Below are 19705 nucleotides of genomic sequence, written 5' to 3'. Positions count from 1 at the left end.
TGGACTTAATCCCGTTTAACATCTCTGATGGCTGGGCTCAGAGCGGCAGGGCTGACAGGTGCTCGGCGTCGCTGGGAGCAAGCGCTGCTGCTTGAGCAGGGCACTTGGCACTCGTGTAGCCAACTTCCTTCCCTGGTTTGAGCCTTTACTCTATAGTAGAGGTTAATAGGACCTAGAGTGGGCTTTGGTCTGTGCAAATGTGACATCTACCCCATTATAGTTTGTCACACATGCTAAAGATGACGTAATTATTTTCAGGAAAGGTAGCTCCGTGTCTTCATGACGAGCAAGGCTTGATTTAGTTAGCTCCCGAGTCTCTCCTCAGAGATGACTGCCGGTGTTTTACCCTCTGTGCTTCCTGGGAGGTGAGGCAATGGTGGCACTCAGCTCCTGTGACAGTTAGCAATGATGACCCTGACAGGTACTGCTGGCCCAGCGGGTACATGAAGCTGCCAGGTGGATGAAGTCAATACAGCAATAAAGCATTTATAATAATAGTGCTGTACTGCTTCATGCTGCATTCCTCAGCGGGCGCTCAGCAGGTCTTGTAACACCACAGCCACCAGAAAGACGAGTGACTAAACTCGACGTGGTCCTGAGTGGCTCCCCTGAGGCTAACATGGCGGGGGACAAGATGGCGGCGCAGAGGGGACACCTCACCCCCTCCCCGTCAAGACACTACGGAACCCAGGGCTGGAAAGCTTGTGGGAGCGTCCTGAAAGTTTCCCTGGCAGCATAGCGAACAGAGACAGGCAAGTTCGCCCCGAGCTGCGACCTCTTCCCCTAAGGAGAACGGGAGATGCGCCCGCCCCCTCCCCGCCTCTGTGGGGGCGGCACGTTGCCCCCACCTCCGAGGCGGCTCCGGGGCGGGGCTAACGCCGAGGCCACGCCCCGGGCCGGGAAAGGGGCGGGGCCATCCCTGACCGACGCGGCTCTTCCGTAAACACCACCCAGCCCTTCCCCCGGCCTTCCCCCTCCCGGAGCAGGGCCCATTCAGGGCGGGGGAGTCCGCGGAAGCGTCTTTCCCTGTCAGCTCGTATTTCTCCCCGCTTATTGTCGGGCCTGGGCAGAACGAGGGGACACGGATTGTTCTCCGGGGATACACGCGGTTGACCCTAGTCTCTCCGGCTAACTCGCCGTTGGCAGTCAGGAAAAGGTTACGCGCCTCCCCCCCCCCCCCCCCCGTCGCCGGTAGAGATGGACGCGCCCAAGGAAGCCACTAATAGTCCGGGCCGGGTATATAACTCCGGCGGGGGGGGCTGTTTAAAGCCCTGGCGAGCGCCGTGCGGGAGGGCGAGCTGCTGCTGCAGCCGCGGGGCCGCGGTGAGTGACCGGGGCGACCTGCTCCGTCCCGACGGCGGTACCGTACGGCACACGCCTGGGTGTCCGGGCATGTACAGGCGATGAGCCGCGGGGTGAGTCCGGATCGGAGCTGGCCCGGGGGCTGCTGCCCTCCCGTGTGGTGGGGGTGGCTGGGAGGTGGCGGGCTGGCGCTCCGCTCTGTTGCCCCGGTGGAGCGCCCGGTGCAGCAGGTGGGTTTCGCAGCCTCCGCTCCGGGTCTGTGGTACACCCTTTGCCCCATGTTTCCTGGGCTGTCTCTGTCCCTTAATGCCCGCTGGAACGGTCCGTCTCTACGGGCGCAGCCGCGGGCATTATCGCCTACAGCCCCGCTCCAGCAGCGCGGAGCAAGGGCACCCCGGCTTCTTCCCGGGATACGCGAGGCCGGGACGCTTGGAGGCGGGCAGCCGGGCTCGCCTTCCCCAGGGCTGGCAGAGAGAGGGTTCTCCTTTCTCTTCTCCTCCTCCCTTCCTCTCACCCGGGCCTGTCCTTGGAAACGCTGTTTGTTTTGGTCGACGAGTGCCAAACTCCTGCCTGTGGTAACTGCTAAAAACATGGGGCCGGGGGAGGAGACAGGCAGCCAAACAGATGGAGGAAGAGGAGGAGCCGCTGGCGGCAGAGCTGCTCCCCCCCGCGCCCCGCTGAGGGGGCGCGGGAGGGGCGCCCCGGCCTCCCCTCGGAGGCTGTGGCTCCTCGGCACGGCCCCGGGGGGGGCGCGTCGCCTCCGCGTCCGAGGTGAAGGTAATTCCCGTGGCTGTCCCGCGCACAGACCTTGCGGGTCGCGTCCTCACGTCGCTCTTACTTACGTGTTTTTAAGCCTTCAGCGAGAGAAGCTCGTGTGTAAAGGGCAGAGCTGCAGAACTAGAAAGCTAAAGGAGAGAAACGTCGGCTGTAAGATGTCAAAAATGAGGCATGAGGAAATTCCGCAACTCTTAACAAAGGCTCTTTTCTGCCCCTGTGCCGTGAGCGCTGACAATGAAAGGGAAACTCGAGCGCAAATGAGATTCAGTCGGTGCCAGCTTGAAGATAGTAAGGATCCGAGCCCAGTAGAATAAACAAAGTTAAGACGTTTATAGTGGTAAAACTGGACAGAGCACTTCAAAAATGCGTAGGGATGGAGGGACTTACTTGAACAAAGCAGGGCCGTGGAAAAACTTTTCTTGAAGATGGTATCTGAAGGAAAAAAAAACTTCCAAACTGTCTTTTATTTTTCCCTCAAGATACTTAATAATATAACTGCTAAGGAAGCCTTCAGGAATAAAAAGCATGTTTGTGTTCTCTAAAACTAATCTGATCTTGTGAGCTTGATCAGTTCTAAGTGAATGATTGGGGTGGGTAATGTGGTGATGGTGTAAGAGCAAGATGCCTTTAGGCATCTACAGTGTTGTATTCATCTTTCCTAAGAAGAATAATCCCAAACTGTCTAAATAGCAGCAGAAACCATGATAATTGAGTTTTTTCTTGTTAAATTAACTGAAATCTTGTTTTTTGTATATTTAGAAGATATTTTTAGCTTGGTCTCCCATTTAGAGTTTATCCTTAAAAAGCTGCAAAATAGTACTGATTGAAAGAAAGCAAACACTATAATGGAGCCTGCTGTGAAGGTATCCAACCTAATACAAAAGTAAACATCATTTGTTTTTAATGCAGGAAGAGTAAAGCAGGTTGTAACCACAGGCTGATCATTTAATAGAATAGGTAGGATATTAGGCTGTGTATTAAAACAACAGTCTAATATGTAATACTTAATGAACAACTAAAAAAAAAAAAGAGGATGGTATTGTCTGTTTAAGATGGTGAGTTACAAAGAGATCATGGAAGGCCAAAGGGCTTTCAGAAATATTTTTACTTGGAAATTGTAGTCTGAACTAAAAATTACATGTGAACTTGGCCCTTAGTGATTTATGAGAAGCTCTCTTTACAAAAGCATAAGGAAAAGCAGCTCATCCAGTGTATGCTATAACGAGAGTAACTCAGTTGTCTATTGCTGTAACTAATTAGAAATGGCTTTTTTGTTTGTACTTGTCTTTGATATGCTCAATGAATGTACTTTTCTCTAAACTTTCACTGTTGGGCAGCGTATTTAAAAGCTGTAGATGACATATCCAGGTTCTGCTTGTGTATTCATGTATGTTTACTATGATATGCTTGCTGCTTTGTTTATTTTTTCAAACTTAGAATTTAGCAATAATGCTATGAACCTGAAGAATACACTCATTCTTCCTTACTATTCCATTTGAGGTATCCTACTAGGAAATGTATTTACGGTGGCAAAGACTGCAATATTGTTTCAGTGTGTCATCTCCTGCTGAATTGTTGAAGTGTCTTACTTAAATTAAGCCTTCTGAAGCACTCTACTGACAACTCTTGCTGTCTATATGTGTGCATGTATTGTAGGAATGGGTATGCTCTCAGCACATCAAAATATGTCATGGACCTCATTGAAATTCAGGTATTTGTTGCTGAAAGAGCCTTTGCTAGGACTAGTATGTGAAGATTTTGTGTAGAGTTTTTATTTCTGTCTTAAGATAGGAATCTTATCTTGGTGGTCTTGGGAATCAAGATTGGGGTAGGAAATGGCAATGCTGACTTGCCTCCATAGAATTGTTTGGGTTCGAAGGGACTTTTAAAGGTCATCTAGTCCAACCCCTGTGCAGTGAGCAGGGACATCTTCAACTGGATCAGGTTGCTCAGAGCCTTGTCCAACCTGACCTTGAATGTTTCCAGGGATGGGGCATCTACTGTCTCTCTAGGCAACCTGTTCCAGTGTTTCACCACCCTCATTGTAAAAAAAGTTCTTCCTTATATTTAGTCTAAATCTACCCTCTTTTAGTTTAAAACCACTACCTCTTGTCCTGTCACAACAGGCCCTGCTAAAAAGTTTGAACCCATCTTTTCTATAGGCCCTTTTTACGCACTGAAAGGCTGTAGTAAGGTCTCCCCAGAGCCTTTACTTCTCCAGGCTGAACAACCCCAACTCTCTCAGCCTTTATTCACAGGAGAGGTGTTCCATCCCTCTGATGAATTTTCCAGACCTAGTCCAACAGTTCTGTTTTTCCTGTGCTGAGGACTCGAGCTAGGCACAGTACTCCGGGGGGAGGGGAGGGGGTGTCTCATGAGAGCAGAGTAGAGGGAGGGAATCACCTCCCTTAAGCTGCTGGCCTTGCTGCTTTTTATTCAGCCCAGGATACAGTTGGCTTTCTGGCTGCAAGCGTATGTTGCCTGCTCATGTACAGCTTTTCATCCACCAGTACCCCCAAGTCCTTCTCCACAGGGCTGCTCTCAAACCCTTTATCTCTCAGCCTGCTGGTTTAGTTCTTCTGTCAGGAGCACCTTACAAATCTGAATATTTTAATATTTACAAATGTGAATATTTATTAGAGTTATCATACTGACAGTTAAGAGGAAGTTCTTGAAATGGTGTGTAAATTATGTGAGAATTTGGGGATTTTTAATGGTCTTTTAATTTCTTCCATGTTCTTATCACCTAGACTGAAGCAGTAGACTTGAAGTGCTCGTACTAGGCAAGTGATTTACAAGACCTTTTGGGCCAGTACAGTGCTAACAACATTAATCAAATCTTTCAATGGACCACGTGCAACATTAACCTTTTGGAGGTTAGTTATTTATATGTATAAATAATAGGGGTTTATACATGATTAAATCTTGGAAATAGTGTTCTGATGCTGATCCAGAAACAATAGTGGGAGGGTAATGTAAGCTTGGCAGGCTCTGTAGGGTTACTGTATTTGAGTGGTTCCAGATCAAGAACCTGGAGTGCGTTCTACAGGTAGGTTACTCGTCACAACTAGTTTCTAGTCAGCGCTAGCTTTGAGATCTGTAACACTGATCTTAATAGAAGAAATAGTTGTGTAACATTAACTAGTGACTCATTTCTAGTTGTAACTTAAATACAATTTCCAAGTCAAAAATGTCTCAGCCTTTCAGTTTTCTAGGTTCTCTTGCAACTCTGTCTTTAGTCAATACTATTTTAACTATCTGCTTGTTTTCAGTTGCTTGTTAGAAATTATAAAATTGCTGTTCTAATAAAAGTTATGATGTTGAGGATCACAACTAACACTAAGTCTTGAATCCATGACCTCTATATCCTGATTAAGCCTCTCTTACTGGCTTCTCCAGTAAGATAATAAACTCAGCTGTGTTCTTGCTGAAGTGATTATTTCTTTTCACAAAACCCAGCATAAAATATTACATGAGGCATCCAAATGCACCCTCTTTCCTCTTGGGAGAGCAGGAAGAGTAAACATACACTTAACAGATGTTAATCATCTGAATTACCAGGGGAGTACTCATCAGTGTAATACCTCATCAAGTTATAAAGGCCTATTCAGGATGAGCTGGTACCCAAAAAATCAAATGCTCTAAGCTGTAACTAGATGCCAGTGTAAAGAAATCTTAATTCTTACTTTCTTTTGTCTAACTCTTGATCCCATAATACGTTGATTCACATAACCACACAAAAAGATTTTGCTGCCAAAAGTGGCTTTTTTCCAAGTTCAGGAGTTGCAAAGTGCAGTATTCCTTGCCTGCTGAAGCTGATGCAACTTAATTCTAAATGAAGTCATATTACTTAAATTTGCTGACGGAGAGCATTGTTGGCTGTGTCTCTTCATAAAGTTTACTACAAAATGCTTAATGGCTGTAATCGAAGATGAACAGCTACTTTTGGTATCTGGGCCAAATTCCTTTGGTAGTAATTATGGCTGACTTCCAGTTTCTCATTTTAATATGATGTATTTTTCACTTCCTGTCCTACAGCTATTAATCATGTCTATGACACTATGCAGCTGTCCAAATTCTCTGCAGTTGCAGATGATCTGCCTGGGAGGCAGTTTCTTTGTGTAGACAGAAGCACTATGAAGTATGACACTTCTCAGGGTTATTTGTCATGTATGCTGAATGTAATGTTAGAGGCTCAGAGTTACCATTTGACTTAAATCAGAAAAAACATCCACCCTCACCTCTATTGGGGTCTATGCCGTTGTAGATCTGATTCTGAGCAAAGACCCAGCTAAAGCAGCAGGCCAGCCTTTCAGCTACACCCTGTCACATATGTAGTATTCCGAATTATTTGCCTGTTCTCTCACAGGAACTTCTATGTTTGCTTCAGAGTTGTTACACTCAGTGCAGTCTGTGGAAGGAAGCTAATTGCTAAACATCACTTGTTGGTGAAGTCAGGTGGGAGATGGTAACATCATGAGATGCCTTTAGGGATGTTGATAACATCTAAAATTCTGACAACAAGTAACTTCAGGGGTTACTGTGGGTAGTCTTTTATTTTTTAAACATAACATTTACAGACTGTCTCTAACTTAAACATTAAGGTATGAAACAGCAGAAGGTACAAAACTTTCTTGCAGAACAGGTGGAGTTTGTTAATAACTGTATGATTATGTATATCAAGTCAGATTCTTTCTGTAACACCTTTTTAAGAAAGGCAACTGTGTTCTTCATTTACAATGTGATCAGTATCTGACTTAAGAAAAAAACGCACCAAAAAAAAATAGTAATTGCTTGTTTTATGGGAAGTGTATTTGTCTTTCCAGGTCTTTTTTACTGTAGCAGCTAAAGTGAATCAGAATGCCTCTCAATGATGACCAGACCAGCGATTCAGATTCTTCACGCCTCTCTGAAAGCACGGCTTCTTCCGGTGACTCTGAGTATTCAAGACAGAGCTTTAACAGTGATTCTTCAAGCAAACCCAGTTCTCCGGCATGTAAGCCTATTTCAACCTTACCTGCATTCTGCATGGACAGATAAGGCTAACTTACCTTGTTTCTCTTTGCTGTCATGGGCAGAATCTGGGATTTTGAATCCCTGTTTAAGTGTATTAAGAGAAAGACATGGCTTTCTCTCTGCTATGAAGCAGCTCATCTCCTTGTGAGTGGAACACCACCAGCAGCTGTATCAGGGGGCGGGGGGGGGTGTGTGTGTGTGTGTCTCCCTGTGCACTCCTTCACTTCAGAAAGTGTAAGACAAGTGTGCCACTATGGACACCCTCATCTTGAGATAATCTTGATGCTTGTAGCAGTCTCTCACTCAACCAGATACAGCTTTGTGCAAAGAGTGGGTTTCTTGTGCTGGGTCTATAGGCTTAAAAATTAAATCTGTAACTTGCGGTTTTATAATACTACATCAAGTTACATGAAATTAATCTTGAATTCATGGTTTTTATAAATATTAGGCTCAAACAGAAAACACACATTTGCAAAAAGAAAGTATTTTGAGTAATGATAAATAAAATCCTTGGTTAAGATGTGCCTTCATGTTCATGTCTGTAAGCATTCTCAGACCATGCATACTTTTGAGTGTCTGTGCAAGTGCAGCCTTACATTAGAACAGGCTTATTAGTGGCACTGCAATTGGCAGCTGGCTCTTTGTCTTTCTTTATTACCGGCCTTCACCGGCTTAATTTCAAATACTAAATTAAATGACAGAATTTGGGGGTTTAGAAACTTTGGAAATTTACTTTTGCTTTCAAATGCAGAGTTTCTATTACGTTGTTAATACTTTTTTGTAAAAAAAGGAGTGTAACTTATGATGCATCCGCTATGGACCGTAAGTGGGGGTTGAAGTCAGTAACTTAAGAACCTTCTCTACAGGCAATAAAACCACAATATATCCATTATATGCTCAGAGTTATAATAGACATCTGGTACCTGTAATTGCCCGTGCTTATGGTCTGGTGGATTTTAAAGAACAGTCAATAGGAAATCTGTGGAATGCAAGACCCTGTTTTAAAAGGAAAAAAGATGTCTTAGTTAAGATGCAGAAATATGAAATTGCTTTTCAAAATGTTATAAGGCTTGTGTGGTAATACCCACACACACCCCTGATAAGCTGGGAGTTTCCTGAGTTAGTGTTTTAAGAAGATATAAAGACCTCAATCCTGTGTTGTTTCTTCTAGAGTCCAATTAACAAGCAGTAAAATTTCTAAATTTTAATGTTTTCAATTGCGCTTACCAACTATAGATATTTGCATTTATCTTGTTTGTTCCAGCAGCAAGCCCTCCCAAGATTATTACATTTGATGAACTGATGGCAGCTGCAAGAAATTTGACAGACTTGACTCTAGCTCATGAAATTGCTGTAAATGCAAATTTTTGCATAAAACAGGAAGACTTACCACAGAACAGGTAAGAGCCTGAATTTTGCAAAAAGCAGCACTGGGGCTGGGAAGAGAGGAGAAATGAATGGAGCAGCAAATTAAAAAAAAAGCCAACCAAACAAAATCAAAATGAAACAAACAAGAAAATCCAAACCAAAACATCTTGAAAGGCTACGGATTTTTATCCTGCACCTCCAGGAGTCACTGTCAAAGCTATCTTGCTTGGAACAAGTGCTGTGGTCCAGTTGATTTGATATACTTTCTTGGAGCATATTACTGTCTTAAATGTCACGTGGAAGACTAATGCAATATGAATGTCCATAGTGAAGATGAGTATCAGTCTGTTCTGTGCAGTCCCAAGCCCTGTGGAAAAGATGAAATGGTGGCCTCCTGTACAGTTGTATGTAGTAGCCCATTGGTGCCATAGTGGAAAAAATAGAGCTCATCATGAACATAGCTCAAATAATAGTCCCAGAAGAGAAGCAAAAATACTTGCAGATCCAGGAGAAGTGAGAAAGTAACTGCCCTAGTGTAGGTAGCTAAAATGTTGCTTACAGGTATGTCTAACTTAAAAATGACCCTGCTCTTTACTTTGAGGAAACTTATGTAAAGAAACAAATGTCCCTTAACTTACACAAGTCCCTTAACTGACAATTGGTTATATAAAAGAAGAGTTTTTGAGAAAGCTTAGTATATAATATACCAGGTTAGGACAATGAGTACAAATTCAATAAGGAAAAAGGAAAAGTAATCTCTCTTTACCTATGTCTGAGTTGCCAGCACCACTTTATAAAATACAGGTGTTTTGGCAAAGACTTGTCAAGTCTAGACCATGTTTTGGGAGCTCATGATCCACAGACCAAGAAATGTGGTTGCAGGGCACAGTAGCTGGTGAGGTGTGATGTGTTTCCCAACAAGTGATGAGGCTAATCTATACCACTTGGTAATTACCAAGGATGAAAGCTAGTTGGGAGTCTTTCCTGTGTCTAACTGATTTATTCCACAGCTTTGCAGGCACAGTGAAACAAATTGTGCACAAGGCATTTTGGGATCATTTGGAATCAGAACTGAATGAAGATCCTCCAGAGTATGAACATGCTATCAAGCTCTTTGAGGAAATTAAAGAGGTAATGTTCCCCCTTCCCTGTGCCCCAGTATTGTTTTGTCAGCTTAGGTCTGACAGTCTCTTTTATTCACTGAAGGGTCTGCTAACTCAGTCAAGTCAACACCTTCAAGTTTTTCCTTTTAATATGAAACCAGAACTGCTTGTTCAGAGCTATGCAAATAGGTGTCTATTTTTAGTAGATTAGCCATGATTGTGGCCACAAACACACAGTGGCATGTCCACTTGGCTTTCACTGGGTGATGGTTAGTGGCAAGTCAGCTCTTTCCTCAAAGCTTTGTATCTGTACTAGCCTCTTTCTACCAACATGCTGTGAGCTTAGGGCATGAACAGGGGTATAAGCATGAGCAGGCATGAACGTGACTGCACCTGCCCACATAGACTTTATTGTTTATAATCATCGCACAAGGAAGCATACAAACCTTCAATCCTGGCACAATACAAGTCTTTCAGAAGTTTAAGTTAGTAAATGTTTGTTCTACAGGGCAGCCTCCCAGTTTTCAAGAGTCTCCTTGTTGACATCCTTTCAGGTTTACCAGCTTTGAGCATTTTGCAGAACTGTGCTGTGATCCTTTTAAGAGTCTGTTTTTCCTGCTACCTTAGATAACGTTCAGTCTTAACGTATCTTGTTATAGCCATCAGCTAAATACACTTGACATTAATATTAAAATCTTATTTCAGCATGTTTACTAAGTGGTTTGGTTTTTATTGATAAGCTTTTCCTTTTTTTTTCCCCCTACTTTAGATTCTTCTTTCCTTCCTGACTCCTGGAGCAAACAGGATTCAAAATCAAATTTGTGAAGTTCTAGATACAGATCTTATAAGACAGCAGGCAGAACATAATGCTGTTGATATTCATGGGCTAGCTAACTATATCATCAACACTATGGGAAAGTTATGTGCTCCAATAAGAGACAACGATATAAAACAGTTAAAAGCTACTGACAATATCGTAGAATTACTGAGGTTGGTATTTGGGTGGTTTTTTAGAGGAAAAATCTCTTCTCTGAAAGAGTACTGGGCAGTGGAAAAGGGAGGGGAAAGTCATTGTAAATTGTGTCAGTTTATGTAACACCTGTTTTCAAACTATAGGAAAACTTATTTTTATAGAGTAGCATTAAAGGGGAGGAGCTATGACACACTGTGACCAGAATATTATGTGTATCTTACATTTTAATGAAATGGGTAGAGTGCCTAGATCAAACACTACCAGCTCTGAACATCTAAGCTACTGAACAACAAAAAAAGCACTCTTGCAATAGTCTGTGTTTTGGAGACTGCTTTTTTCAGTCTTGTTCACCCTTAAATTTAAGCAGCACACTTGTACTGTTCCTTCTTGAACTGTTTATTGCATGCTTCTTCTAGGAGGCCAATCTTTGGATTTAAAATCTCTTTAGTAAAGATCTTATTACTTGAGCTTGAGTGAAACACTTGCATAAAAGGGCAGAAACGAGTTTACTGCTCCTTAGGTACACTGAAATAGGAAGAGTAAGTGATAGTTGTTGTTCTACTGTTTTATTGCAACTTGGATCATATACAGGGACCAAAGCAACTTGGTCAGAAGGATTGTTTCTCTTGGTGCAATTAGTGACCAGAAAGTTAAAATCTGTTCATTTAAGCTGAAACATACCAATTGATATAGTTCTTGAAAACCCTTCTTTTTCTGTTAGAGTTGTAGCATTTAGTGATGCTGCAGATTTGTCCTGTTCTCTGTAGCTTACACCAAGCCTTATACACAATACTCCTTCAAGTATCCTGGAAGATGGGGAACATCTCTGTTACACTGTAATATCAATGGAGGAGTTTACTTCTCCCAGAGTTGAAATTAAAGTGCAAATGTAGGTGTACCTCACATGTGCTGGTTAAAATCAGTAAGACTATTGTAACTCGAATTTTTAACTCCTCCTTTCAGACAAATATTCCGTGTTTTGGACCTGATGAAAGTGGATATGGCTAATTACACAATTCAAAACCTTAGGCCATACCTTCAGCGTAACTTGGTGGACTATGAAAGAACAAAATTTCAGGAAATTCTTGAAGAAACACCAAGTAGGTATCATGCTTTACTTAAACCTTTTGTTAAAAAGCAGACTATTTAAAGATATGCCATAAAATCTATCAATTTCAGTTAATTTGGAGGAAAACTTCAGTTTCTTGTCTGTATCTAACTAATGCAAAATTTTTTGTCAAGCTACGTATGGACAATTGCTTAACTTGCTATAAAGTACGTTTATGTGTAATCTGGGGTGCTTTCAGAGAAATTTGTATTTGCTAAATGGGTTGTTATCTGAAAAACAAAGAATGGCTCTTACTGTCTGGAGGCAGAAGCCCTATGTACTGAAAGATGAAACTTTATCTTTTGTACACAGCAAATCTCTTGTTAGTCTGAAGTAAACATGTAAAACCAGTTAGTGTGCTTGAAAGTTGGAAGGGTTAATTTTTTAATAAACAAAAGGCAGTCTCTGAGGAAAACTTCTGAGGTGATGCAAAGTCAACTTGATCCACTATTACAGGTTTTGTGTAATATGGCTAAACAGTGTTCAGAAAATATATTTTCCAAGAAGTAAGCTTACTAATATCTGGAGCAGAGGCTTCTTAAATGGGAACCCTGAGCCACTGATACACCCTGCAGTGTTTATATGTGCAGCTTGAGAAAGAACTCTGTAATAAAAAGCATTTCATTTGCTGTTAATATATCTCCCTTCACCTCTACTTTCCAGTCCTATGCCCCAACTATTAAGTGGCCTCCCTGAAAAAGGGAAAAAAATGCTTTGGGAACTTAGATTTTGAGGCTTTTGTACCCAAAAATCTTGCCTGAAGCTTAATAATTTGTTGTTGGGTTTGTACCAGCTGGTTAGAATATTAAGGTCACCAATGGAAGATGGTCGGTGGAAAAAAAAATAAACGAGAGAGAGAATTTACATGTGTGAAGACTCAGCTGTTCATTGTCTTTGTCAGAAGTTCAGTACTCTTGTTTGTGTACAGCTCTTTTCCTCAAGCTAGTGCTTACTTTGATGAAAGCATGTAGTAAATCTGTGCTGATTTGCAATGCATAGGTGCCCTGGACCTCACAACAGAATGGATAAAGGACTCGATAGAAGATGAATTGTCATCTATTTCTGATGAATCGTCATCATCCCCTGGTGCTGATAGTAGTTCTAAACCAATTATTAGTCCTACGCTGGTGCTAAACAATGGCTACTTGAAACTGTTACAATGGGATTATTGCAAAACAATTCCAGAGGTAAGAAGTGTATTTCAGTGTCTTCAGTTTTCTAGCTATAGGAAAACATTGGTCTAGTATGGTAACCCTGTTATCGATGACACGAGGTGAAGTATTCTCTTGCACTTCTTAAATTTCTGAATAGTGAATTTGGAATTCGGAGAGTATATACACCAGTCTAGTTTCTGAAATACAAGATGGCCAAGTCAACAACTTGAAGAGAACAACGTAGAGGTTGTTTTCCCTTTATTCAATCATAGCTCACCAGCTCCACCCTAAGAGCAGTCTTGGCCATGGTCAAAGGCTGGGCCTTGTACTCACAGCACTTGTCTTTCTTGTATCTGTGAGAGAACTGACTATAGCATGCTGTTTTCCTAACAGTAGGAGGAATTGGTGGGATCACTCTTGCTTTAGAACAGAATCGGTAGAAACCTGAAATCATCTAAGGCAGCTGTTCACCCTTTCTCAGTGTATATAAACTATTGCTTCAAGAATTAGTGTTCAGTTTTCCCCCCCCCTCCAACTCCTGATTACTGACCTCTGCAACTTTCCATAAAACCAATTTGAAATTGGCCATCAGTCAGGGTTAAAATTAGCATCTGCAGTGAGCACCTTGGCTATACTTAGGGTGGCGTGGCAGAGAATTTGCTAAATGCATGGAGATACGTTATGGGAGGATGACAGGATCACCGTTCTATGAGCCTTCCTCTCAAAAGAAGAAGAAAAAAGAAAAACCCACCCTCTCCTCTAGAATGAACTGCTGTCCCAGAACCTGCTCTAGAACCAACAACTGAGCTAGACCACAATCTAGAACATGCTCTAGAGCCAACAAGCAGGCGAGAACACGCTCTAGAGCAAACAAGTGAGCTAGACTGCAATCCAAAACAAAACAACTGTCTTGACCCAGCAAGTGAGCTAGAAGTTCAAGACCATCTTCCTGAACATGAAATTGTTCATAACGATCAGGAACCAGGAAGCAAATTGAATCCCAAACTAGGTACATAACAATCAGGAACCAAAACAAACCCCAATCTAGAACCAACAAGCGAGCTAGAACTTGCTCTAGAACCAACAAGCAAGCTAGAACCATGATCCGAGTTAGGACCCTCTCTAGAGCCAAAATTGAGCTCTGGAGTCCCCAACACAAGAAGGACATGGAGCTGCTAGAAGTGAGTCCAGAGAAGGGCCATGAAGATGATCTGAGGGCTGGAGCATCTCTGCTATGAAGACAGGCTGAGAGAGTTGGGATTGTTCAGCCTGGGCTAGAGAAGGCTCCAGGGAGACCTTCTAGCAGCCTTCCACTGCCTAAAGAGGGGCTACAAGAAAGCTGGAGAGGGGCTTTTGACAAGGCCGTGTAGTGATAGAACAAGGGGCAATGGCTTTAAACTGAAAGAGAGGAGATTTAGATGAGAACTAAGGAAGAAATTTTTTACAGTGAGGGTGGTGAGGTACTGGAACAGATTGCCCAGAGGAGTTGTGGATGCCCCATCCCTGGAAGTGTTCAAGGCCAGGTTGGATCAGGCTCTGAGCAACCTGATCTAGTGGAAGGTGTCCCTGCCCATGGCAGGAGGGTTGGAACTAGGTGATCTTTGAGGTTCCTTCCAACCCGAACTATTCTGGATTCTGTGAGATGGGTGCTGTTAGTGCTCTCAGTCAGTGGATGAAAGGGAAACCACCTTATTCTTACCTTCCTTTGAGCAGTTTTGAGTAAGAGCTACACACCGGTATCTCTGGTGGATCTAGTTTGTCATACTGTGAAATCACTACTGAACACAGTGGAGTATTAATGCCCCTGTGCTTCTCAGTGGAGGGATTTGGTTAGGATGAACTCTTTCTAACCCAAAATAAGTCACTCCAGCTACATTTTGCTATGGGAATTACTTGCATTCTTGGTATAATCAACTGGCTTGTTGCCTGTAGCACGTTGTGTATCACTTGCAGAACCTGCTCTGGTGGTTGAACTGGTGATTGTCATGCCCAGTTGTTCATCACTGTCCATCAGATACAGATGATCCATTTTTTCAAAGGACAGAGGAATCCAGAAGACTATGCTGTCTGTAACCTTGATCGCTACAATGTCCTCTGTATCCCCTGAGCGTTCTGCATCATGGGCTGAATTGTTGGTCGCAGACTTCTGTCAGCACTGATGAGGAATAAGGTGCAATGTCCTCAGTTTCCTCTGCACTGAAGGTGTTACTTTTCTTCCCACCACAGGCTTACTTCTGGTACTCATATGTAATGCTACTTGGTGCAGTACTGCATATTCAGGGTATTTCAGCAGCTGTCTCTTCTGACTCTGCAAATTTGTGATTAAAAATAATAGTGCCTCATGACTACATCCAATATCTGTCCTTTTCCCTGCCCCTCTCTCTCTCCATATTCCTAAATCAGTGTTATTTCAATTCTAGACTCTAACAACAGATGAAGTTCGTCTTCAGGAGTTGAGAGAAAAGCTCAATCAATTAAAAATCATAGCTTGTGTTTGTCTCATAACAAACAATATGGTGGGTGCAGCAATTGTAGATGCGCCTGATTTTGCTGACCAACTGAAGAGAATCTCCGTTCCCCTTCTTGAAGGCATGAACAAGAAGTAAGGCCTTGTTTTTCTCTTTTATATTTTTTTAAACAGGAAATACCAGGTGGATCCGAAAATGCTTGAAAACAATTCAAGTGTCATAGCCAGTGCTTGTTAATAACGGAAAGATACCAAATTTTAATAATCTATATCTATATTCCCTTTAGAGTACAAGTCCACTGTATTGGGCAATGTTTTTAAAGTTCTATTTTAATGAAATCTTAATCTTCATGTTACTCTGTAGAATTTGGAGCCCAGTACTAAAGTTCATTCATACACTCCTAATACTGGAGAGACTGTGGCAATATGTTCACTAAATGGTCTTGCCAGTTGCTTCAAACTTGTAGGTAGCTTAAGTTTGGCTGCCTCTTTCTGCTGCTGCTTGCACAACAAGCAAGTCTGATGTGATCTGAAAGCGTCTCATAAAATAGCTTACCACTGTGTTTTTTCTCATGAAATGCTATTCATGTGGCCCAGGAAAACACCTAAGCGTACAGGCAAAATGAACTGGTGTCACTGCTGCACACTTGAAACTTAATTTCATTTTTCCCGTTTGAATCACAATAAGGTCCTTATTTTTATCTTCCACGTGGAGATTTGACCTGTATCCGTAGATGTACATAAATCTACAAAAGCAAAAGATACTTTTCTAAATTCTTTCATTGAGAGAGTAGGTTTAAAGGGAAAAAAGGACACAAGTGAGGTCACCTTACAAACTATGCCACAGAAGCTGCAAAAGTTAATGCTTTTCTATTTCTTTCTTCCAGAACCTTTGACTTGAAGGAGGCTCTGAATGCTATTGGTGTCCAGGTTTGCAGCAAAGTGAACAGGTCTCTAACTGAAAGAGGTCTTCCTACTCTTAATGAAGAAATGCAGAGTAATTTAGTGGGTCAAATTGCTCATATTGTTGAGGAGAATAATCCCGTCAGTTCCTTGATTGGTTAGTAAGATAATACATAATTGTCTTACTGTACGTGTCTGTATAGAAACTTAACTCCCAGCAAGCTTAATCAGCTGTCTATTTTTTTTTAAAGCACTTTCTTAACTGCAGTAAAATACTGGGTCAACTAAGAGTAAGGAAATGTTTACTTTTAGATAGTGGTGTTGGTATGCTGCAGAGCATGGTTAGTCGCAGCTAGAAATAATTTTAAAAGTGTCTGTACAAACAAGCCTAGAGATGCTGGTGTTTTGGAAAAGAACTTAGAAAAATTAGTGCTATTGAGTCTCTCTTCTGTCAGTTCTGGCTTTAAACCTAGTGGGTTTTTTTGAGTCGACTTCATATTGAGTAATGTAAACTTGTTGCAGCAGGTTTAGGCTGTGTCCATCTTGCAGGAGCTGACTTGAAGAAGCTTTCAGTACTGTTTCCCACTGCAGCATGGGCTTGGGAAAGAGTTGTTACCTACGTTGTTGGATTTTATTTTTTTTGCTGTGCTGATGTGCAGGGTGCTTACAAAGCGAGTGTGGCTTCATCCTGGGGCTTCATCTGGGGTTTACTCTCTTTCTGAGCATACTTTATATTCTATTTCAGACAAACGAATCCAGTTCTTCATGAGAAGCTTGCTTGCTCTTCCGAATTTTCAGAAGGGAATGCCTACTGTGCCAGGTGGCCTTTCCGTGATTCAGACGGAGATGGAATTTCTTGGATCTCAGTACGCAAGCATTGTAAACTTTAATAAACAAGTATATGGACCGTTCTATGCAAACATACTTAGAAAACTGCTTTTTCCTGAGGCACCAATGGGGAAAGCAGAAACAGAAACACCTACCAATTAAAAAAATAGGACCTATTTCTGTACTGCTTTTTTTACCTTTCAAGACAGTAATCTGACTTTCCCTAAGAATAGCCCACTCCAGTGACTATTAATGAGGGCGATCTTGTAAGGTATTTGCAGATAGTTTCTGAAATTCACTGGAAATAAATTAATTTCAAGGACATATATATTTTAATAGACTAAATTTGCTTAATGGATTGTGTCACTTGTAATAGCCAGTGAATTATTAGTTTTCAGGGCAAGCATTTATTATGATTTGCAGCGGGAAAGAGCTGGCAAAGTATTTACTGTTTTGCCACCATTAAAACATAATGCTGTTTTTCAACTTAAATACATTTACATAGAGCAACGTGATTATGAAATGACAAAACAGTTGTAGATAAAATGTACTATGCTTACATTGTATTTTTGTAGAGCAAAACCTAATAAAACAATTATGTTTCTGAAAAGACTTTGAAGCAAAAAAAGTACAGCATAACTGCTTTTGTAACCAAAACCATGTTCATACTAGGCCAAGTTCTGGTGCTCCTGCAATTAACTGAAACCTGAACTTAGCCCGTTGTAGTAAGGAACTGCCAGTATTATAAGATGTTTGGAGTATAGCAGTTACAGAAGCAGCATTCCCCACTTAAAGTAGGAATCATTCAGAACTTCTCAACTGTAATTGAGATTAATGATAAACACCTAAGAAACATGATGTTGGGGGGTGTTGTGGGGTGGAGTAAATTTCTGTATATAATGTTTATAAGCATTTTCTTTATCCAATAGAGGTCATACAGATCTTAAATCTAATCTCTAATATGCATATATACTGATCTTTGATCTTAATGGATAGTATTTTTAAGCTAGGTCTTTCTGACCTGTATTCCTAAAAGCACTTGAGAGTGACCTTACAGAGTAAGAGTAAGTAAACTTCCCCTTTTATATTCTGTTGGATGAGGGTTTAATCTTTTCAAAACATTCTTGGGTCTGAGAGCAAGAACCCAAATGATTAGTCATTCTTGCAAATGTGATTAAATTCACTTTCACTGCATCTGTGAGAAATACTGCAATTTTCTTCAAATTCTTTTGGAATAGGCCCCAATACTTAGTTCCCATTTAAGGCATCAGGAATCTTGTATATGGAAGATGAATAGACTTGAAATTGAGAAAGGTGGAGGTAAACTTCTGTAAGTTTACACAGGCTTTATTTGGCATATTTCAGATTACTGGGAATAGATACTGCTGGAATATGTATTATAGACATGTTCTTGTCTATGAAATTGAACCATAATTTACTTGAAAATTATCTTTTAATATATTACCATATAGTAGTCCTTTTAAAATGTCGTATATGTATAAAAACTCTATGTGGTACAAGTTATATAGCTTGTTTTTAATATTTTATATTACAATCTATTTTTTATGAAGGGAGAAAAAATCACCTGTAAAAGCTTAATGTGTCACACAAGTTGCGTATGTACATTACTATGTCTATCATAAAGGTCTAAAAATCTGGGCATTATTAGACTGTGGTTTTTGTAGTCCATTTTTACAGAATTGTGTACTCTTTTTAGTAAAGGAAATGACTTCTAGTCAGTTGTTCCTCAGTGTCCAAGGACTTTGGCCACATGTACACGATAAGAAAAAGTTTCTTCAAAATGCCTTTTTAGAAAAGAAATTTCTCTAGTGCACTTCTGCTCTATCCCTTGTAAAAATATTGCACAAAACAAAGATGAATACTTGTTTTAAAGGGAACTGTTTCCTGAAGCCTGAAAAACCTGAGAGAAAGGAACTCTTAGATTATAGTATGTGTGCCACCAGGTAAAACAGGTTTGCTCAGATGAATATGGAATTTTGATATGCAATTCAAAGTCATTGAGAGAAGAATGCATTTCAAAAGCAATTATGGGGAATTAAGTCTTAGTGATTTGTTACGTCTTTAGAAATACCTAAACTATTTTGAGCTTCAGCCAAAAGAGGATTTTATGAACATTTGAAGATGATTTATAACATGATTATGAACTTTTTATTGTAATACTTATATACATTCTATTGTAAAAATAAATATCAAAATATAGATCTTTAATGTACTGGGGAAACTGTCATACTAGTTTTTACCAGTAAATACTCAAAAAATGAGGATTCATTGGGGTTTTTTTGGTGATTAAGGTGACTTGCAAAGGGCATTTTATAGCATGGCCTATGTTTCAAGTGATTGTTTTAGTGTATCTTAATTTTTATTTAATGTTTTGAACATGGACATTGCATCTGTTTAATGTCATGTGTTGCATGCTGTTTATGCTACCGTGGCTGAAATGCACTTGCCTCTACTCTGAAGTTGTCCTTGTGAAACAAGATGCCATTCTGTAGCAGGTTTCTTTGTTGAAATACAAATATTTGAGGTTTTGTATGCATTAAATTTTGTTTGTGATACCACTGGTGGTGAAAATTCATTTATGCAAACTTTCTTATATGTAATGGATTGCTAGATGCTGAAGATAAACGACTGCACTACTCTTATGTTGTGACTCTTCTTTTTCTGTAACTTCTCAGTTGCAGTGGA

The 19705-nt window shown here is 41.1% G+C and overlaps 1 protein-coding gene across 5 annotated transcripts; it reads left to right on the top strand.

Moving 5' to 3' along the window:
* The first annotated feature begins 1277 nt into the window (after positions 1-1277).
* TCP11L2 (t-complex 11 like 2) lies at positions 1278-19575 on the top strand. 5 transcript variants are annotated; one of them, XM_086611130.1, is made up of 11 exons: positions 1278-1323; positions 4830-4955; positions 6906-7075; positions 8360-8495; positions 9474-9594; positions 10336-10556; positions 11503-11639; positions 12647-12834; positions 15222-15403; positions 16156-16328; positions 16917-19575. In XM_086611130.1, exons 3-11 carry the CDS (start codon positions 6940-6942, stop codon positions 17159-17161), a joined length of 1539 nt encoding a protein of 512 aa, XP_086467256.1. In that variant the 5' UTR covers positions 1278-1323; positions 4830-4955; positions 6906-6939; the 3' UTR covers positions 17162-19575. The 5 variants fall into 5 exon arrangements, with proteins under 5 accessions (XP_086467256.1, XP_086467259.1, XP_086467254.1 ...); XM_086611133.1 differs by having other exon boundaries at positions 1278-1415; positions 8363-8495; XM_086611128.1 differs by having other exon boundaries at positions 1278-1415.
* Positions 19576-19705: the final 130 nt, after the last annotated feature.

Source organism: Tauraco erythrolophus, chromosome 4 (genome assembly GCF_009769465.1).
Source record: "Tauraco erythrolophus isolate bTauEry1 chromosome 4, bTauEry1.pri, whole genome shotgun sequence".
Taxonomy (NCBI): Eukaryota; Metazoa; Chordata; class Aves; order Musophagiformes; family Musophagidae; genus Tauraco; species Tauraco erythrolophus.
This window is presented reverse-complemented; position numbering and strand designations above follow the sequence as displayed.